The sequence below is a fragment of the Globicephala melas genome, chromosome 3 (genome assembly GCF_963455315.2).
Source record: "Globicephala melas chromosome 3, mGloMel1.2, whole genome shotgun sequence".
NCBI lineage: Eukaryota > Metazoa > Chordata > Mammalia > Artiodactyla > Delphinidae > Globicephala > Globicephala melas.
Window position 1 is genome coordinate 157,980,788 of NC_083316.1, and position 21,920 is coordinate 158,002,707.

Consider the following 21,920-nt stretch of genomic DNA (forward strand, 5'->3'; position numbering starts at 1 on the left):
GAGGGATGGCTGGGCTATGGGTTCTCTAAGAACTGAGAATCACCAGTATGGAGACAGTAGGAGCCAAGAAGTGAATGAGATCACCCAGGAAGCAAGAACAGACATAGAAAGAGGAACACCAAGCAACCCCCCCCACACACACAAAACTGCAATGGAATCTGGAGAAGCAGCACCCAGAGAAGGGGAGGTATAGGTAATAAAAGAAACAGGCAAATAAAATGGGAAGTGTACCAAGAAAAGGAGAACTGCCAGAGAAGGTGGTCAAGAGTATCAAATGCCACAGAGGCTGAAGCCAACCAAGTGGTCTATGGCTCTGGTTGAAGCTTTTCCTAACCGGAGCCAAATAAGCAGAAGAATGTGCTGCAGTTGGAGGCAGGGGCCATCTTTTGTAAGATCCTTGGGCAAATCTCCAGGACTGACCCCAGAGGGACACATAGCGGTGACGCCACGCAGGTGGTGTGTGGCCCGTCTCTACGATGCAGGAAACCAACATGATCAAGACCTCAGCCTCTGAAGCTGGTCACTTTGAGTTCAAAAACCAACTTGCCTGGGAAAGTCACTTAACCTATTTGGCCTCGGTTTTCTCACCATAAAACGGGGGGCGGGGGGGGGGAGGACAACAATACCTACCTCAGTGGGTCGGGGTGGGAATAAACTATTTCATGTATTTTTTATAAGTGCTAACAACACTGGCAGGCACAGAACCAACGCTCGTAAGTATTCCCTATAATTCTCACTGTGCTAACTACCTCGGCAGGTTTTAATTCTCACTGTGCTAACTACCTCGGCAGGTTCCGAGGCCCCCGGGGCGCGCCTGAAAGGGCTGAGGCGGACGAGACTCTGGGGTAAGACCCGAACAACCTCTACATAGGTTCGAGGGCCCTCCAGGGGAGTCCTGCGAGCCTCAGTACATAGCTTGGTGGCTGGAGCCTGGCTATCTCTAGGTAGGTCCCCTGGCCAGCGCCGAGGTCCCGGAGCACGTCTCGAGGGGACCTCGCTTCGACTATGACGTCGCCCCTATTCTCCTTTTCTCTTTGGTTCCCCCTGGCCGGACGCGGAGACCTCTAGACTACCAACACAGCCACGCCGCCTTCCCGCGCTCGTCCCGGTACCAACTGAGGCTGCGCGGGCCTTGAAGGGCGGGAGCCACAGACCACACGCGCGTGCGCCCTCTGCTGGCGCCCAACGGTCTTCCCGGCGCGCTTGCATATGCGCCCCAGACCCCGCCCCCGGGTTGAGGGAGCGCGGAGCCGTTGGCCAAGCTCCCCGCCCTCCCCCTCCCATCGGGGGGCGGGGCCGCCCCAGAGTGGAGGGCAGAAGGAGGGGACACGGGCTGCCACGCCTCTGCCCTGTCCCCATTTGAAGCCCCTCGACTCCTCACCGCTGGCCAATCACAGTCCGCCCTGTCCTGAGCGCCGGCCAATGAGCGGCACGCTCGGGCCGCTTCCGGCTCCGTGCCCAGCTCGCCCCTTCCCCACGTCTTCCCGAGACAGGCGGGGCGCGGGGGCGGGCGCCGGCCGCGGTGACGCGCGTCGGGCCGGGAGCCAATGGGGAGGTGGGATCGGCGCTGATGGACGGGCCCAGGGGCCAGTGGCGAGGCGCTGGCAGCACTTCCCGTCGGGGAGAGAGTGTAATATGGCGAAGACCTACGATTACCTGTTCAAGCTGCTGCTGATCGGGGACTCGGGGGTGGGGAAGACCTGTGTCCTGTTCCGCTTCTCCGAGGACGCCTTCAACTCCACTTTCATCTCCACCATAGGTAGCAGGGCTGGGGAGCGGCCGGGGGCGCGGGAGGCCCGGGCCGGGCGCGCCCCTGAGGGGCTGGGGCTGAGGGAGCGGCCGGGCCGGATGGGGAAAAGAGCAGAGGGTCGAGGGAACTGGAGGGGAAAAGAGCAGTCGCCTGCACCGCCGTTTGGCGGTTCCCGGGCCATGGGCGGGGTGGGCACCAGGTGCCCATTTTGCAGATGGGGAGACTGAGGCACCAACCCTCAGCCTGCTCAAGGAGTGTATGGCTTGGATGAGGTCTTGGCGCCCGTCATTTTGTTCTGTCCTCGCAGCATACCTTGAAGCAGTTCTTTGGGGTCCTCGTCTTACAGAAGTGGAAACTGAGGCACGGAGAGTTGTCCATGGGGAAAGGACAGTGACAAGTGACATCTGATCTTACTGAGCATTTACTGTGTGCCAGGCGCTTTATGTGCATTACCACACTTTCCAGTCCTCTGTGTCAGGTGCTGTTATGAGTTCGTTTCACAGTGGAGGAATTTGAGGCGCAGGGAGGATACTGGACTTGCCAAAGGTCACTTGGTCTACAGGTGGCAAGGATGGTATTTGTACCTGGGTGTGTCTGACCCAAAACTCAAGGCTCAACCATCCCAGAGAGATGCGAGCACAGCTGATCCACTTTGAAGCCAGGACTCCAACGCAGACCTCTCCTGCTCTTTCCTCTGGAATGTTCAGGGGTTGAGCCCCTCTCCCTGACCCTGTTTCCCCCATGAATGAATTTCTTCTGGAAGGAATGGTGAGAGGGAGTCCAGACACTTCTCCTGCGCGGACTTCCATCTCACTCGAGGGTGACAGAAATGGCAAGTGACAGCCGCCTGCCCTGGGACCTGTCATCCGGAGGAGATGCCAGATAAAAGCTTCAGTGAGAAACCAAAATCAGCGGCTGCCACAGACAGCCCTGACTTCCCTATCGCTAGGCCCAGGACACCGGTTGTCACTTCGCAGAACAGCCTTTCCTGCAGGGCCAGCCCACATTGTGGTTGAGCAGAATTGGCTTGTTGCTTCCCAGTTCTGACATACACAAAAGTGGAGCAGACTTCTTCCCACACCACAAAAACAGCCATTGCCCACATGAAGAGTTTGACTTGGAAGTAACACCCATCAAGCAGAGTGGCCTGTAAGCTACGCAGTCTTGCTCTGGAGTGGGGAAGCAGGAGAATGGTCCCCAAGCCCAGGAGCTGGAAAAAACCTGGGGAAAGGGCTTTGCTTTACCCCTGTGTACCTTATCTTCCTAAACCCCACAATTAGCTGCTGATTCCATCCTTGCCATCCTCCAGGAGCTGCACTTTGCAAGACACTTAGCTGCCAGATGTAAAGAGAATTGGGCTGGAAATCATCATGCCTGGGTTCCAGCTGCTGTTTGCCCTTGAACAAGCACTTCGCCTCTCCGAGCCCTGTTTCTTCAGCTTAGGAGTGGTGTTCTTTGCTTTGGCTATCGCCTGGATTGTGGAGGATCAGAACTATACAATGAATAGGGGGTTGTCACCACTGCCAGAGACCATGGAGAGGAAGCAGAATGTCTCTTGTAGTGACCGCATCCTTCCCCTAGGCACATGTCTTTCTGATTCCTCCCCTTCCCTAACTCCAAGGTCAAACTTTGGGATAGCCCATGCGTCCCCACCAATCAGGAAGTGATATTAACTCCTGGCAGACTGTGGCTCGCTCTCAAACCCAGACCTCAGTTTCCCAGAGTCAGAACGTTCCTAGTGAGATCAATTCAGGGGTTGAGTGGTTTGTCTGTTTTTTAATTCTTGACCAGGAAACCCAGTCTAGTCCTTTAAGGCTCTGAGGAGGCCAGCCTCCACTTGCAGATGAGGACATAACTTGGGCGAGGTCGTCTAAGGAGGTGGGTGTGGCACTCAAACCCAGGTTCCCTCCCTCCCATCCCGGGATTCTCATTACATTTGTAGCCTTCCTGCAGGCCTCTGTCTTCTAGGAAAGTTTAATTCCCCCTGACCTTGAAGTTATGGCCTCATGACTCTTAGGCCTCGTAAAGTTTACACTTCCTAATTAAATTTGGTGTGTTAATAAAACCCAGGAGGAAGATAGAACAGAGTGATGCTTTGGGTTTTGTGGACTGAACAGTGCTTCTTGATTTCATATGTCCTGTGCATCTGTGAGAGGAGCGGGGTATGTTTTAGGAAGAGTTAACACTGGGTGGCTTAGTCCTGAAATACATTCTGATGCATAGAGGTGATTCTGTATGGGCACTGAGTGTATCTCTGTATTTTCTGTATAGATCAGGGATTAAGTGGCTGTTCACTGTCTGCCCAGGTTACATTTTGCCGAAGCCTATTCTCATAGGCTCCGTCAATCAATCATTTGTGGTGTGAACTTGGCCCCGTGGCTCCTGGCATTGGCTCTCCCCAGCCTGGCTCAGCTCCCAGCTCCTCCTCAGGGCCCCATTCATTCATTCCTTCAGAGAAGTGGTTGATGTACGTGAAAGTGCTTACTTGGTAAACTGTGCGGCACCACGTAGATCCCGTTGCACTTTATTTTTTCATCCAGCCATCTTTCCCCAGTGCCTGCTGTGCACCAGGCATCCGCCTCAGTGCAGGGGCTGCAGAGACGACTGGGATGAATCAGAGGGAAGCAGAACTGTAACAAAGCCTGTAGTCAAAGTGTCTGTGCAGGACGAGATGATCGGCTTCTAGTAAATACGTACTCAGGCCCTGCCATGCATTCATGGAGATGCAACCATGAATAAGACGTGTGAGTCCCTGCCCTCCTGGAGCTTATGTTCTAGGAGACAAAACTCAAATACAGGCTTATATTCCCTGTGGTCCCCAGGACAGCTCCTGAGGCGGGCAGGGATGGAATTAGCATCCCCATGCCGTGTTCTGAGGGGGTCAGGCCAGGCCTCAGGCTCAAGGCTTCACAGGCGGAGATTTAGAACCAACTCCTGGGGGCAAAGGCTGGATTTGGCTGTTACCCCTCCACGCAGGCCATTCCAGTTGGCAAGTTTTGCTCCCATGTGCATGGAGCAAATACGCAAATCTACGACGTCAGGGATAGTGCGTGAAGAAGATGCAGCAGGTGAGGGGAGAGAGGATGGTTAGGAAGGCTCCCCTGAGGAGGTGACTTGAACAGAGACCTGAGTGAAGGGAGAGGGGAGCCAGATGGCCATGGAATGAAAGAACATTCCAGGAGGGGAAGGAGCAAGCGTAAAAGCCTGAGGCTGGAACACGCTTGGGCATTGTGGCCGGAGAGGAGGGCAAGAGCCAAGGAAGCTGAGGTGACCAGGTTAGGAGCACTCAGGCAACTGTTTCCACTTTATTCTGGGGCCCAAGAGGCGGTGGAAAGGTTTTTAACCGTTTAACGGTTTTATTGTTGGGAATTCCCAGGTGACCTTGTGGTTAGGATTCCGGGCTTTCACTGCTGTGGCCCAGGTTCAATCCCTGGTCGGGGAACTAAGATCCCACGAGCCACGTGGCGCAGCCAAAAAAAAAAATTACGAAAAAAACCTCAAAACAGTTTTATTGACGTATAATTCAACTCACCCATGTAAAGTGTACAAGTCAGTGGCTTCAGGTATATTCACAGAGTTGTGCAACCATCACCACAGTCAGTTCTAGAGCATTTTCATTATGACAAAAAGACACTCCACACCCCTTGGTCAATCTCATTAATCTACTCACATCCACGCCCCAGCAACCACTCACCTCTTTTCTGTCTCTCTGGATTTGCCATTCTGGATATTTCTTATGAACAGAATTACATACTGTGTGACCTTTCACGTCTGGTTTCTCTCACTCAGCATTATGTTTTCAAGATTCATCCACGTTGTAGCATGTGTCAATGCTTCATCCCTTTTTCTGGCTGAGTAATATTCCACTGTAGGGAAAGACCACATTTTGTTTATTCATTCATCTGTTGGTGAACACACTGGAAGATTTGGAGCAGAGCTTAGCTTGGTGACATGGTTGAGTGTGTGTTTTGGAAGCTGGGGAGGGGATTGAGGGGACAACGGTGGGAGCCTGGAGAGCAGCCGAGGAGGCTGAGAGCACCCTGGTCCTGGGGAAAGGGGACTAAAGCCAGAGGGCGGGAAAGAAGGAGGGCAGCGTCAGGAAGGCTTCTTGGGAGGTGACCTTCCAGCAGGTCTTAAAGGAGGAGAAGTTTGCCAGGCTGACAGGCGGGCAGGGTAGGGACCACCCACAGAGAAGGAACAGCACGTGTAAATGCTAGAGGCCCACCTGCATCAGGTACATCTCGGGGCCCAGCGTCCCGTGTGCTTGGAAGGCTGGGTGCAGGTGGCTGGAAGCGTGGGGCTCTGGCCCGAAAAGGGCTGTGGAGCCTGCTTCACGAGGCTGCCTCCCGGGAAAGGGAGGAGAACACGGCTTTGGCACCTGAGCTACCTGGGTTTGCCTGCCAGCTCTGCCCCTCACCAGCTTCACTCTGTGCAGCTCCTTTCTGCCCTCTGAGCCTCAGCCTCCCCTTCTGTGAGAGGAGAAAGTTCGCTGGGTGCCTCCACATCTGTTTGCGGGATTCAGAGATTCCCACGTGCCCGGCAGGTGCTCCAGAAACCATGACAGCTGTTACCTGCACAGGTTGTCAGCATTCGTCCTAGACACAGCTTGGGAAATGGACTGACACTGATGTGCATTTTTTTCTTTTCTTTTCTTTTCTTTTCTTTCAGGAATTGACTTTAAAATTAGGACCATAGAGCTCGATGGCAAGAGAATTAAACTACAGATATGGTAAGATTCGTTTCCTTCGTCAGCCCCTCACCCAGCGAGTGCTTTGAGCCCGAAGCCCCTGGTGCCCCGCCCCCCTCCCTATGACCACGGCCTCCATCTCTCTGTGCCCAGCCCGGACACATCGGGCTTTCTTCAGAGGCCCCAGGAACGGTGCTCTGCTTTCTGCTGGGGCTTAGAGTCTGTGTCAACCCCTTCTGAGGACATAGCTACCAGTCCCAGTTCCGATGTGGGCACAGTCTGGGCCTGGGCTTCAGAGCCACCTGCTCCCATTGAACTTGGAGAGAGCCCTCCTGGTGGCGGTGAAGGCTGCCAGGATAGCAAGATACCACAGCCCGGCATTTCCTTCTAAGCCTATCAGCTCGCTGAAGAAGGCCTGACATCGCTTCCTCTTTTGTCTCCTGGGGACGCCCAGGCCTCACTTCCTAATACAGAGACCTGAAATCCCAGAACTGAAAATAAGCTGAGGCCAGGCCCAACAGTGAGACCTGTTTCTGTTCTGCTCACCTGGGGTTGACTTCCCATGCTACGTAAAATCAGGGAATTTGTGAGTCCCCGTCACGGATGGTGACTCTGGTCTGCAGCCCACTGCGCTAGGAAGGCTGGGCTCAGATGGTCAGAGGGTAGGAGAGTCCTACCCTGCAGCCACATCACTTGCAGGGAAGCACGAACCCTGAGCAAAGGAGAGAGAAGTCACATTTGGGAGAGTGACTCAGTCCTTCCGGTCCAGGCACGTGCCTGCAGGTGGGAGGGCTGCCGTGAGATGGACTGTGAAGCCTCCCTCCCAGCAGCTTGTCTCCCCAACTCAAGTCTCAGAGCCTGGACACAGCCCCGCCTGCCCAGCAGGTCCCCTTGACTTCAGTTGTATCCGCCTCTGAACCTGGCTTCAGAATCGAAATCTGGGTGTGGCCTAACCAATCCTACTGAGCTCCGCCGGCAGCAGCCAGTCTCTGGCCGCCTCGTAAGTTACAGGGCCGTAGAAATTCCTCTATTGACAACACGTTGGCTCCCCAGCAGTCTCAGTGCCCAAGTCCAAAGTGACACTATACCAGCAAGCAGAAGTTTTTATTTCTTTTCCTCCTGTCCTCGTGCTTCTGCTCTTAGCAGTCGCAGTGGGGTTAATGACTCTCTTAAAATTCTTCTAGAACAGTCATAAAGTAATTGGTCATAACCGCTAACGTCACCTGCTATTGGCAGCAGAAAGTCTACTTAGCCCCAAATGAGGTGTGTCTGTACAGTCCAGACGTGCAGAGCCCTGCAAAGGGGGAGGTGCAGGGTCAGAGGAGGAGCCCTGGGCCCAGAGACAGAAGACGTGGTCTTGCCCTGGCTCTGCCACTGACCAGTTGTCACCTTTAAACCAAACACTGAATACCCTCCATGCCAGGAGCTGGGCTAGGCATGGGTGCGTGTTACCCAGGTATCTCCACCGTACCCACGAGGAAGGACTTTCCCCCGACCTCCACCAGGATGGCGAGTGTGGAAGTGCTTCCTAAGCCCCGCTGAGCTCGACCAGCTCAGCCCACCAGCAAGGGCTGTGTTCCCGTGCCATGTGACCAGCCTCTTCCACATACAAGGCTCCAGGTTTTCACAAATAATAACATCCAACCTTGGCTCTTCTGTGGCCCAGAAACTCTGGGGAAAATCCCCAGGACGACAAGATGTAGCAGAGGAGTCACTGCCACATCCCCAGCCAGGAGACATCAGACACCTGCCCAAGCCACAGTTTCCTTCTCTGTAATAATGGGGGGCTGCCCCACAGCAGGATGATGAATCAGGAGATGACCTGTGAGAAAGCTGGGCGTCCATACTGGGTAAATGCCCCTCATTCTCACTGTGACGATTGTTCTCTTTCTGTGTCACTAATATCCCTTTTTCTCCTCATCGTTAGGGACACAGCTGGTCAGGAACGGTTTCGGACGATCACAACGGCCTACTACAGAGGCGCCATGGTATGGATTGGTTTGGCGTGGGGGGTTGCCTTTTTTTTTTTTTTTAAGTCAAAATGAACATCAGTGCCTTGGATACCAAAATCTGGATGTTTCTGAGGAGCCCGTGCTCTGGCTTCTCAGGGGTCCTTGGTCCCAGGTTAGTTTTAGGAAAAGGCTGTGTGCCCCACCTCTGCCCCCTCGTCCTCCATACCTCCCCTTCTGGCTCCAGAAACAATGCAGGGTTCAAGGAAACCTAATTCTCTGGGAATGAAGAAAGACACAGGAAGCCGGTTCTTCCAGGTGAGGTCAGAGAAATCAGAGCCAGCGTGCCCCAACACTTCGGAGCGCTCACGTGGCCCATGTCAGCCTCTGTGGAACTTGCTACTGAAAACTTAAAAGATCATCCAGGAGCTGACTTGCTCAGGGCTGTTGGCTGTTAACATCCATTGCCTGCGCCTGAGGTGGGGTCATGTGATAGGAAGACTCGTTCATCATCCCTCAAAATTTTTTTTAATATAAATTTATTTATTTTATTTATTTATTTTTGGCTATGTTGGGTCTTTGTTGCTGCTCATGGGCTTTCTCTAGTTGTGGTGAGCAGGGGCTACTCTTCGTTGTGGTGTGCAGACTTCTCACTGTGGTGGCTTCTCTTGCTGAGCACAGGCTCTAGGTGCATGGGCTTCAGTAGTTGTGGCTCTTGGGCTCTAGAGCGCAGGCTCAGTAGTTGTGGCACACAGGCTTAGTTGCTCTGCAGCATGTGGGATCTCCCCAGACCAGGGCTTGAACCCGTGTCCCCTGCACTGGCAGGCGGATTCTTATAACCACTGCACCACCAGGGAAGCCCATCCCTCAATTTTTTTTTTTTTTTTGCGGTACGCAGGCCTCTCACTGTTGTGGCTTCTCCCGTTGCGGAGCACAGGCTCCGGACGCACAGGCTCAGCGGCCATGGCTCACGGGCCCAGCTGCTCCACGGCATGTGGGATCTTCCCAGACCGGAGCACGAACCCGTGTCCCCTGCATCAGCAGGCGGACTCTCAACCACTGCGCCACCAGGGAGGCCCATCCCTCAAATATTTTTACCGAGCACCTTCTCCAGGCCAGGCCAGAACTAGATGCAGAGGGCAACCTGGATTGGGCCAGGGTCCTGTCCTCGAGAGCCCTGAGCTGGTCATGCACCTGCGAGGGGTAGACAGAGCAGGGTGCTTAGGGGCCACGGGGAGTGGGAGGCAGATCCTCAGGACCTTGTTCAGCCCCCTGGGTCACCCTCTGAGCTTGGTGTCCTTACTTGGAAAGTGGAACAGAGAACAGGAGTATGCTCCAGGCAGCTGTGAGGATAGATGGCCAGCTCCCCATTTCCAGCTCCCACTGCACTCCATCCTTTCCATGATGCACCCCATCAATCAGCTCTAGACCTGTTTCCTCCACTAGGCCATAAGCTCCAGGAGGGCTGGGCCACCTCTTGGTCCCTGCCACATGCACGGTGCCTGGGACCATGCTGAATATGCGGTAGGAGCTCAGGAAATACTGACGGATAGCAGAAATGAATAGAGGCATTAAGTATTTAGAGCATCCCACACAGCGTCTGAACATAATAGAAACTCAATCATGTGGGTTGCAACCTTAGTGCTCCTCATTAAAATTAATTTACTAATTTTCCCCTCACCTTGCTTTGCTCTGGTGGGGCGGGGGGCCTTGGGGCACTGGGGTCCTGGGGGAGCTTCTGCATACCATTCTGATGTATGGCCTCAGGCCCCATCCCTCTCTGGGTAGAAATAGCACCCCCTGCCCCATTCACCAAGCCCTTCCCTCCAGCAGGCAGTGGCCCCAGGTCTTGGCCATAAAGCCCTGAGTGTGGGTGCCATATCATCCCCATTTTACAGATGAGGAGGCTGAGGCTTGGCACCATTCCAGGCCCTGCTTAAATTCACGCAGAGGGTAAATGTCTGGGCTGGTAGTGGCTGGCCCTTTCCAGCCCCCACATCTCAGCCAGCCCCTGACGAGGCTGGACTGAGCCATCTGTAAGACCTTGTCCAGCCCCAAGATGATTGTATTCTCCTAGACCTGCGCTAACCTGTACAGAAGCCTCTGGCTGTGTGTGGCTATTTGAATCTAAACCAGTAAAAGTAGGACATCCAGCCCCTTGGTCGCACTGGCTGCATTTCAGGTGCCCCGGAGCCATGTGCAGCCAGTGGAGACCATGTAGGACAGCACAGAGAACATTGGCAATGTTGCAACCCCGTCATCATCTTTGTCCTTGTGGCAGTGGACCCTTGGGTCCCAGATTTGGGGAGCATCGGGTGTCTGGTGTCTTTTTGTGAGCTTGCAAACAGATATGGGGAGCTGTGCCCAGACTGGGGCCAGGAAAATGGTCACTTGGAGCCCCGAGGGGAGCTTCACGGAGAACCTGGAATAGGGTGACACTATGTTTTCCAGGGACTTCTGCTCTTTCCTGATAGAGAGCTCTATTCACTGCCCCCGACACCGCAGAGGTAAAAATCTGGGACCTTGGAATCTTGCATACATGGTGCCAGCCTAGTGGCGGTGGTGGCAGAATCCTGGGCCGTCAAAAGGGCCGGTCCCTGGATAAAGGGGCAAAAAGCCCTCAGAGCCCTGTGGCATTTCTTGCCCCTGACAGTGGGAGGCCAGCTGCTGCGCGGAGGCCCCAGTGATGCTCGACTCACAGAGTCCATCCACCAGTGTCTTTATTCACTCTGGCTTTGGCTGGAGCATGTCACACATCACGGCCACTAAAACTCCTCCAGGTCCTCCCGTCAGCAGTCTCTATTCAGTCTCCCCAAGAGACCACTGAGTGAGGGTTCCCAGATGGCATTTTTGAGGGGTTGTGGCTGTAGCAGGCTCTAAGGCCACTGTGCGTATCCCCAAGGTCACAGCGGGGATTTGGAATTGCAGCGGCTCGCTTGCCCTGTCTGTGTGGTTTTGTCACACACCCTCACCCCTGCGGTTATCTGCCCAGCACACAGGGCCCGGGTTCTTACTCTGCAAATTCAGGCAGCCTCAGAGACGTCTTGGCCAGCACCAGAGCTTGTGGATGGAGGGCTAGGCCCTTGGAGCAGGTAGAGTGAAGGAATGGAGTGAGCCGGGCCTGGGCAGGACAGCTGGGGCCTTGGAACCCCGGGGCTGAGCCGCACCGGGGCTGGCGATAGTATTGCTGCAGGCTGGCTCACCACGCGTGCCCTGCGAGGATGTCCAGGGCAACACGGGGACTGTCGCAGGGTGGCCCTGAGCGTTGCTTGATCCTGATGAGGACCCAGGGAGATTCCTAATGGGAGCCAGTGTCATCAGCTCCTTTAGAGCTGGGCTAGAATCTTAGAGGTCACCTCTTTCTGCACCTCAGTTTCCCCTTTTATCAAGTGGGGATATTTGCCTTTCTCCTCGGCAGTGGCAAGATTGTGGGCTCAAGCAGAGGTGGGTTCACTTTGCAGCTATTTCAGAACCCAGGTACCGTCTCCCAGCTGCTCACGCATTGGTTATGGAATCACAGAGGCCTCAGCACTGCCTGCCCCAGTGCTTGAAGCCAGCCCCGACTCCGGTGGGGTTGTTGGAAGGCACGTGGGCATTAGGGTCTGTCCCCCCGGGCTTAGACCCCAGTTGTGTCCTTTACTCTCTGTCGTGTGACTGGGGACAGGGACCTAGCCCCCCACCCCCCAGCCTCAGGTTCCCCATTCTCACAGTGCAGACAGTGGGACCACCCGACCCAAGCCTGTGAGGCTCAGGGAGACCCAGTTGCAGTACCTGGCTCATGGTAGGCACCAGATGAGGGGTGAAGCTGGGGCGACCAGTGGAGGCGGCCCTGGCTGAGCCCAGGAGATGACTCAGGGCAGGGTGGGGGGCGAGTGAGGGTGTGGAAGAGGCTGAGCATAGCCAAGGGTTGGCAAGAGGGGGAGCCCGGTGGGCATCAGGGCCATGGAATACAGCCTGCAGAGCAGGGGGCCGCAGGATGCGAGGCTGAGAGGTTGGCCACTGGGACCTCGCTGGCTGCCGAGACACACGGGCCGTACTTATCCTGCCAGTAGTGGGGAAACAGCAGGGCTCCTTTGTAAGCACAGGTATGGTAGGGTCTGGTCTGCGGGGTGAAGGGTCACATCAGTGGCCGAGGAGCAGGGGACTGGAGCCTGGGACACCAGAGAGAGGCTAGTGGTGGAGCCCAGCAGAAGGAAGGGCCCCGGGGATGGTGTCCTGTCGGGGTCCCTGCTGCCCACCTTGCTGGGGCCTCCCCCTCAGAGGGCTTGCGGCTTGTCCAGAGCGCGTGACTCTGTCTCCCTCTGCTTATTAGGGCATCATGCTGGTCTATGACATCACCAACGAGAAGTCCTTCGACAACATCCGGAACTGGATTCGGAACATTGAGGAGGTAAGGCTTGGGGACCCCTCCCATGCACAGGAACCTCCCACGCATCCTCTCCTCAGCCCTCACCCTGGAGCTTCCTGGTTTACACATGAGATCACTGAGCCCAGAGGCACCTAGAAGTAACTCGCTGGGAACAGTCAGGGAGACGGGAACCCACGCAGTCAACCCTGGAGAACACGCTGGCCCGGCCTCATCACAGAGCAACCCTGAGAGCCCATTTCCCCAGCCGGGCTGTCGGGTTTGGGCAATATCGAGGTGAAGGAAGAAGGATATCCAGTCACTGTGAGCATTTGGTGCTTTCTAGAGAAGGAAGGTTCTAGAGTCGGCATGACCTTTGTATCTGGTGGGTGTGGTGAGGGCATGTGTCAGGTTGGACTTTGAACTGCAGCGGAGCAGGGTTTGAGCTGGTATGAGCTCTGTGTGCCCATGCTCAGGCCAGCAGCGGCAGCTGCCTGTGGAAGGAGACCTTGAACCCCGAGGGAAGAGAAGGCGGCCAGCGCCGCCTCCCTGTCCCAAAGCCAGTGTCGTCACCTCCCCGCTCTCCACAGAGCTTACCCTCACCCTCAGAGCCTCCCTGGACAAGGTGCTTGTGGCTTGTGATGACTCACCAGGTGGGGTTCATGAAGACACGGCAGAAGGTCACATGCCAGCCGGCACCTATGAGCAGTTGCACTGGGCCACCTCCTGATGACCTCATTATTTCCTGGCAGGAGGCTGCACCTGGCCTGAGGAGGGGGTCCTCACACTGGTCTCTGTGGAACTTTTCTGTTCCGGCCGGTAGGCGAGAGAGCCTTCCAGTTAGTAGAAAGTTAGGGAGCAGAGAGGAGCACGTTTCCCTGAGACCAGATCTGAGCTACAGCAAGAAGGGCCTTTCTGATGGTCCAGTCCTTCAGGAAGCGAGGCCCACTGGGTTGGAATGTGGGGGCAGGTTGGAGGAAGGGACCGTTTCCAGGCGTGAAGGCAGAGTTAAGGGAACGCCAGGGCACAAAGGGCTGGTGGCGGCCGAGGTCTGCGCCCACCCCCGGCACAGCCTGTTTCTGGAGCCCAGAACAGGGGCGCTGGAGCAGGGCAGAAGGTCCCAGGACAGCAGCTGGGGTCGCCAGCAGAGGAGCCGGGGAAGGAGGGAGGCGAGCAGAGGTCAATACCCCAGCCCCACTTGCCTCCCATAGGCCAGACCTGGCCGGGAGTCTGAGGACAGCCGTGGTAGCCTAGTTGGCGTGGCCCGTAGAGAAGCTGTCCTTGGCAGCCAGAAGGCGTGCGCTTGGTCAGGGTGGCAGCCAGAACCCTGAACTCTGTCCTGGCACTGGCTCAGGGACATAGGACAGGCCTCTCAGCCTCTCTGAGCTTCAGTTTGTCATCTGTGCAGGGTGTGCCTAGCAGTCCTGACACCATCACTCTGATCTTGGGGGGTGGGCTACCAGTTGGTTGGTAGTCCGGTCTGACCTTACCTCTCACCTCCACCATCTGCCCCTCCCCTCCAGCACGCCTCTGCAGACGTCGAAAAGATGATACTTGGGAACAAGTGCGACGTGAACGACAAGAGACAAGTTTCCAAGGAACGGGGAGAAAAGGTAGGCATGGTGGCCGGCTTGGGCCTGGCACTGCCAGACACCTCGGGACAGAGGGACCTCAGCGTCTGGGGTTCCCTGCATGGAGGCCAGCCCTGCCCTGCCCCAGAGGACCTCCCGAGTGCTCACTGATGGTGAGGCTGGGCTTTTGGGGAGACTCCCTTAACAATCTTTTTGAGCATAAGATGACCCATCTTCTGGGATGCAGGGCTTGGCTGGGCACGCAGATGAGTCAGTTGTCCAAGTGGGGCACATGCCATGGGAAGGGAAGGTGGAAAGCACACGCCCAGCCGGGCTTCAGGCTAAAGACCGAAAGCAGCGAGGGCTTCTGGGTGTGCTCTCCTTGCTTCCGCACAGCGTCTCGTGGGGCCCGTCGAGGCCACAGCGGGCGGAGAACAGAGCCATGGTTTGAGCCAGGCCCCCTCTACCCTCCTGCCACGGACGTTCACCACCTGCTCTCCACTGGTGGCTTGAAGGAGCAGACCCCACTCTGTCTGTCTGTCTCGGCCCCCCTCAGGGCACTGTGCAGAGGTCTGGGTACCTGGTCGCTGATGTTGCATGTTTATCTCCCTCCCTCGCAGCTGGCCCTGGACTATGGAATCAAGTTTATGGAGACCAGCGCGAAGGCCAACATCAACGTGGAGAACGTGAGTCCCGGGCCCACAGCGCCGGCCCATTAGGGCTAAGGATCGGGCCTCGCCCTCCAGGGAGGCTCTGTCGCAGGGACTGGTCACAGCTTCGGCTGCCTCTTGGACAGACGGCTGAGACGCACTTCTTGGGCAGTACTGTGTGCCAGGCCTCTTGCAAGGCCCAGGGGGCCTGGGGGAACCGTCCCCATGTTCTGACATCAGCAGGTGCCAGCCCCAGCTGGGCACCTAGGACATGATCTCACTGGCTCTCACACAGCCCTGGGGAGCAGGCGCAGTTTTGCAGGTGGGGAAACCGAGGCTCAGAGAGTCTCTGCGCTGGCTGGCGCCCAGGCCTGCCTCCGGGTTTGTGCTTTCGTTCACACCACCCGCACAAACAGGGTCACAAGCCCATACAGAGTAGGGCACCCTGACTGAGCCTTGGCCCAGGCCTCCTTCTACTGTCCACCAGCAGTGCCAGCCCTGCAGCTCACCTGCCTTCTCCTCCTTACCGCCACTCCCGTGATCTTTCCAAAATGGATCTTCCACGCCACTCCCAGCCTCAGCCCCTGCGCGAGGCACAGAAGGCCCTCCCTAGCTGGCCCCAGCCAGTGTGTGCCGCCCACAGCTCAGGCCTCGCCCACCACTCTCCGTCCCTGGCCGCCTGTGCCTCACCTTCCTCCAGGCCTTTGCTACAGTCCCTACGCCCCCACCTTCCCATCAGGGACCAGCCCATGTGGCCCCTTCCCAAGGAGGCCTCTGCCGTTCCCCAGGCCCGAGGCCCACTTTAGGCATCCGCAGCACCCCGAGATACCCTCCGCGACAGAACTTTCCACGTCACATGGGTGTTTGCTAAGACTCTGCTTCTCGCCGAACCAGGAGCCCCTCGACTGCAAGTGCTGAGGCCAGCTCATCTCTGTATGAGGCCCGGAGTAGGGTTGGTGCCAGAGTGGGGTTTATAAGTGTTGTCCAGGTCGGGGAAGGGAAGAAACGGTCAGGAGCCTGTGACAGAGGCAGCAGCCTGGGGTCAGGCCTTCGCCAACCCTTGAAAGATGAACCTTTCACCCTACCTACCAGGCCTTCTTACTGGGCGAGGACCCAGAATGAAGCTCGTTTGGCCAAGGAGCCACTTGTCTTTCTGCCCTGCCCCTGACTGTTAGAAGCGAGGCAAAATGGGCAGATAGAGCACAGGGGTCAGGGACGGAGAGCTCGATCAGTCAGTCAGCCACTGAGTGCCTTGAGACAAGTCACTGGGGCACCCCCCCTCCAAGCCTCAGCTTCCTCTCTGACCAGCCAAGGGTGATCCCACCTTCCAGAGTCATTGGTTTAGGGGAAGTGGTCCAGGTGGGTGGGGGTATCCCTGTAGGGGCAGGAGGTGGGGCTGAACAGGTGAGACCCATGCCCAGGTCTCTGTCCTAACACTGTTCCCCACCCTGGCCCTGCTGTTGAGCCACACCCTCTGTGTGGCAGCATCTAGGAACCAGCAGGACCCCCGCCTGCTTCCCACTCCTGGGCTACTAACTACGTGCTTATTCCACAGGCATTTTTCACTCTCGCCAGAGACATCAAAGCAAAAATGGATAAAAAATTGGTGAGTGTGTGTCCTCCCCGGATCCCCACATGCATCCCTGTGGAGCTGGCTGGCATCGCTCTCAGTGGTGTGATGCATCCCCGGGCAGATCCTGCTTCTTAGGGCCCAGGTGCACCTAGTAGGGCATCTCTAGGAAGGGGGGTAGAGTTATCGGGTGTGGTGGGGACATCCACCCTGAACATGCCTCTCAACTTGATCTTTCCTCCGTGGCCCAGAGCTGCTCAGTACCAGGCGCTGCTCACTAAGCACACAAGCTAGCTGGGGACACCGGACCCTTTCCGTCCCTCTTGGGAGCCAAGCATGCACGAAGGTAGAGGGCCTCCTGCAGAAAAGCCCCCCAGGCAGGCCCAGAACCACGGTCCACCCCGTAACAAGGCCCCCAAGCCAGGCTCGTGTCTGACAGCTGCCAGCTTTCCATCCTGATGAGTCCAGCAGGTCGATAGCCTTTTTCTTCCTTCCAGCCCCAGATTCTGCAGGTTGTGACAACCTTCAGTGGGTGCCGGGGCCCTGAGGCCTCCAGGAGGTCCTGCCTGAATCCCTCCGCATCCACCCTTTCATTCATTTCTAGCTTTTCTGTTTACCACATGAGCAGTTTCACAGTCCCCAGCATTCAGCATAACTAGTGCTTTCTTGGTAGGGTCTGAACGCTGAACTATATTTTGGGCACGTTAGCGGCTAAATGCTGTCATGAGTCTTACTCCAAAGCCTCTGTTCCAGTGACCACTCTTCCTGCCAAGTGATGCTCCCTGTTGTCTGATACGAGAGCATAAAGCACTCTATTTGTGACCTGTTCTATGTCTGTGCATATAGGACTGCTCACACTATACAAAACGCCATTCAAGTAGTTCACAGCTGACTTAAAATGAGTGTCATTTTCATAATTCTAAGATGCTGTGAATTGAATTGCAAGGCACACGATCAATTTAGTAGCAACTGTTTAGCCAAAACAGAAAAGAGTCTGTGTAAAACCACTGTACTTTTAGAAAGATTTTCTTACAATTGTAATTTTCTTAGAATTCTTTCCTCTTCAATAGAACAGTAAAATTTTGATTTTTAACGATCCTACTGACTCACTCATGCCCACCGGGGGTTACACGGAGCTTCACGGCAGCACTTTGCCTGTGCTATTGATACCGGCCTGTTGACGGCCTCCAGAATGTGCCGTATCCGTCCAAGGCATAGACTGTGAAGTGCTGATGTTCACCGTAATCCTTGCAGTGTCTCTTTTTTTCTTAACTAAGTTGCAAATCACCAACAGTTAAATTCTATTCATTTCCTACCACCTTTATGTTCAGAGTTGCAACCCCATACCACTTCTATCAGTCTTTTTTTTTTTTAATGTAATTGACATAGGACATTGTGTAAATTTGGCACCGTGTAGGCATTCAGCAGTTACTGTTGAATAAATTCAGGTTTTATCTGAGAGCTGAAAGATGAGAAGGAATTAGTCAAAGAAACAGGGCTGAACCTTTCCAAACATGGTGATGTGAGAGAAAATAGGATTTCAGTTCCCAGGGTAGGCAGGGATCAGAACAGAGGCTTCAGATGCCGGGCGACAGCACTGATGGATTTTCAACAGGGCTTGAGTTTAGGGCTTACCTCACCTGCAGCAGGGTGGAGGGTGAACTGTGGGGAAAGGTGGGGAGCCAGAGCCTTGGCACAGGGGCAGGGAGACCAGCCGGGTGAGTGAGTGGCACTGGGACCGTGAACCCAGCCACTCCAAATCCCAAGAGAGAGTACCTTTCTGCTGCCCTCAGCTGCCTCACTGATAGGTGCTCAGCACAGATGGGTAGATGGATGGGAAGGAGGGAGGGGTGGGTGAATGGAAAGAAGGAAATAGGGAAAGAAGAGAGTGAGATGGGTAAATAAGTGTTTGGAAAGATGTTGAGAGGGTGAATGGAAAGGGGTGGTTAGGTACGTGAGTGAGTGATTAAAGGTATGAACTGTTGGAAGGGGTGATGGGTAATAGATAAAAAGCAGATCTATGGGTTTGTGAAAGATGAATTGTTAGTTGGAGGGGACAGTTGGATGAATGGGTGGATGGTTGGTTGGAAGGGGATGGATGGGTGATGGATGGTTGGTTGGAAGGTGACAGATGGATACATAGGCTGGCGGTTGGTTGGTTAGTTCATCAGTTGACTGGCTGGTTGGTTAAGAGACATAGAGCTCACGTTGCTCAGCCGTAACCTCAGAAAACCTCTTGTGATTTCAGGAAGGCAACAGCCCCCAGGGGAGCAACCAGGGAGTCAAAATCACACCGGACCAGCAGAAGAGGAGCAGCTTTTTCCGATGTGTTCTTCTGTGAGGAACGCCGCCTTACCCTGAGCCTCGCTCAGCCGAGCTGACTGTGCCTGTCCTGAGTGAGCCCCTCACTCAGCCGGGGCCCTCCCCCCCACCACTCCCCGCCACGCCGCGGCCCCCGGGCCCGTGGCCACCAGAACACAATCGAGAAATTGTTTATTTTGGTAACTGATCTTTTTCAACTCTGGAGATGGAAGAAGTTAAGAATCTGCTACCTTTCCTGCGACATCCACTGAATGGGTCCACGCACCGTGTAAAGCTAGAGAGAGAGGTGGAGCCGCGGCACGGCCGTCAGTAGCAGCCCACACGGCAGGCCTCCATCTCTGGGCCTCGACATAGCTAGAGCCCCGCCGGAAAGCCCGTGCATGTCCCCCGCGGCAGAAGCGAGGCCCCCAAAGGCCAGTGATAGCTCCAGGGGAGCCCGTCTCTGCACCCTGAGCGAGGCAACTCACATCAGGCCCGGGAAGCGTCTGCCCAACAAATCCAACACCCGCTTTCACCTCTTCTCTCAGTTTTTGGACAAGTGACAGAAACTGTTATCTACTCCCCGCCCCCCCCCCCGGCTCCACCCCCTCACCCCCATGTTAACTGTCAAACCAAAGGGAAGCACAAATTAAGGAAATCCTGAAGAAAGAAGCATAGAGTGGCCTTTCCTGTTTACAGCCAGGTTTGGTCCCGTGGTCCAGCCAGGCCTTGGGCATGGCCAGTAGGTCCCTCCACAGTCCCCACCTGAGCACTGAGGGGTCTCCGTGCATGCCACGGTGACCCCAAAATGCAGTCACACATGGCCCACCCTCGATCGGGGCACCTACTCTTCGTCCTCCCGCTGTCTCCAAATCGGACGTTCTTTTCTAGAGATTTTTATTTTTCCAGATCTGTAGTATCAGGAGGTGATTCTCTCCTTGATTTACAACAGCAGACCCAGGTGATGGGGAACACACGCACCCCCCCCCAACCTCTTGGACGTGGCTGAGCGTGGGGTGGCCTGCGGGGCCCGACTGCAGAGCAGTCTGGGTGGGTTTTTAACTGCCATTGCTCAGTTCTGTTTTGACATCTCTACCTTCCCGTAGAGACTGCGGTCGGGACCAGGTAACCAGGTCAGGGGGGTGTCACCAGGGAGCCTTTCTTTTTCTTTGTTTTTGAATTAAAACCAACATACCAGCAATTGTCTGCTCTCCCCTTGGTATCTCTTAACATGCTCTGTTTACATCGATAAATGCACTTAAGGAAAACAAATTAAAGCTCATTTTAAAGTTAACGGATTTTTATGTCCACATTCTCTGTAGGTACACAGATGTGGCCAGATGTTGGGTTCACAGGATGCCCGCTATTTAAAACACAGCCCAGGTCAGCAGGGGCCTCAGGTCTGGACAAGATCAAAGTAGAGGTGGCAAGTTACCCCAAGCTGGAGGAGAAGGTCACCCCAAGCTCTGAGGAGGTGACACATTATCAAAAGACTGACGGGAGAATAAGCTTCCCAACCTGCCCCCTTCCCCAAACACGCAGCACAGAAAAACAAGGAGGTGTCCCTCCCTGCAGCACCACTTCATACACCACACCCCCTGCTTAACCCGCTCGGTCCACATCAGTCCCCGTCATGCCACCAAGTTTCTCTCGTCTTGGTCCCTACTGCACCCATTTTGCCAAGTTGAGTGATCCACTCTGAGCCCCCCCTCACCTCTCAGGAAGTCTCCGCCCCATGATCCTGCTTCAGACCCACGGCACAACCAGGGGCTGAGCCTCACTTGGGCATGATCATGGTTCCCACCTCATAGGATGGCTATGAAGATCCCGTGAGGGCGCATCCCAAGCTAACTGCTATCACACTGTGTCATCATATTCATATCCATCATCATTAGCATCATTATTTGTCTTGTGCCCCAAGAGAAAAGCTCACCTCTCCTTTTACACCGTGTCTCTAATGGGGAACAAGTCATCCAAGTAGCTTACAGCTTTGAGCTGTAAGTATTTGCCCCATAATGCCCCAACATTCCACCAGTGGCCCCCCCAACCAGGTCAGGTGGCATCCTTGAACTCCTCAGTCCGACCTTGTACCAGCCTCTTGCTCAGAGAGTCATTACTATTCCTTGTGTCTAAAGACTGATGGGGTGGCAGGTGGGGAAGCAGCTCCTCAGCTACCATCCTCTTGTACCGAGACAGATGACGCATTGGCTCTTTTTCTAATAACAGCTTTTTTGAGATGTAATTCACACACCGTACAGTTCACCCACGGAAGTGTGCAATTCAGTAGTCTTTACAGCATTGTGCAACCATCACCAGAGTCAGTTTTAAAACGTTTTTATCACTCAGTACCCGTTAGCGGTCACTCCTCATTCTCCCTCCCTCAGTCCCTGGCAATCACTAATCTACTTTCTGTCTATGGATTTGCCTGTTCTGGATGTTTCGTATAAATAGAATCGCACGCGATATGGCCTTTTGCATCTGGCCTCTTTCACTCAGCATAAAGTCTTTGAGATCAGTCATGAGCTTTCATCCCTTTTTATGGCTGCATAGTATTCCACTGTGTGGATGGACCATATCTTTTATGTGTTCGTCCACTGATGGATGTTTGGATTGTCTCCACCTTTTGGACGCTTTGCCTATTGTCTGTTTCTCAAGTGTGCCTAGTTTGTTCCTGTCCCGGGGCCTTTGCCCCTGCTGTCTCCTCTTCTGCCAGCCTCTCCCGCATGTGGACTTCTGTGGCATCAGTCTCCCCGTGGAGTATGAGCTCCAGCATGACATGGACAGGGCCTGTTTTGTCTTCTGCTTCATCCCCAGCATCTAACATGGTGCCCACACTTGGGGCTCAATCAGTTTTTGTGGAATGAATGAATAGAATGGAGGCATTGGAGAATGAGAGAACTGTGAAATTGCGTAAAGCCCAGAGTTGACAGAGCCTAAGGGCTTCCCCACCCCTGACATCGACAGCCCCAGCATATCCCTGGGCTGAGACACCACTGTGGCCACCTACCCCGAGAGCCACCCCACATAGGGGCCAGTGAATGTCCCACTCACCAACTGGGGCCTCCAGTGAGAAGCCCAGACCTGACGTTGGAAGGGT

At 55.1% G+C, this 21,920-nt stretch overlaps 1 protein-coding gene across 1 annotated transcript; it reads left to right on the top strand.

Moving 5' to 3' along the window:
* Positions 1–1,422: 1,422 nt before the first annotated feature.
* On the top strand, positions 1,423–20,117 carry RAB8A (RAB8A, member RAS oncogene family). Its single transcript, XM_030880282.2, has 8 exons — positions 1,423–1,759; positions 6,419–6,479; positions 8,365–8,425; positions 12,699–12,776; positions 14,255–14,344; positions 14,923–14,988; positions 16,508–16,558; positions 18,771–20,117. The coding sequence occupies exons 1-8, from the start codon at positions 1,423–1,425 to the stop codon at positions 18,861–18,863; spliced, it is 837 nt and encodes a 278-aa protein (XP_030736142.2). The 3' UTR covers positions 18,864–20,117.
* The last annotated feature ends 1,803 nt before the right edge of the window (positions 20,118–21,920 follow it).

What these genes read in the sequence shown, in the direction of transcription:
- RAB8A (XM_030880282.2), top strand. Translation starts at nt 1,423, where the DNA reads ATGAGCGGCACGCTCGGGCCGCTTCCGGCTCCGTGCCCAGCTCGCCCC. An exon ending in CCTACTACAGAGGCGCCATG is followed by an intron (nt 8,426 to 12,698) that starts GTATGGATTGGT and finishes TCTGCTTATTAG; the next exon opens with GGCATCATGCTGGTCTATGA. An exon ending in GGATTCGGAACATTGAGGAG is followed by an intron (nt 12,777 to 14,254) that starts GTAAGGCTTGGG and finishes CCTCCCCTCCAG; the next exon opens with CACGCCTCTGCAGACGTCGA.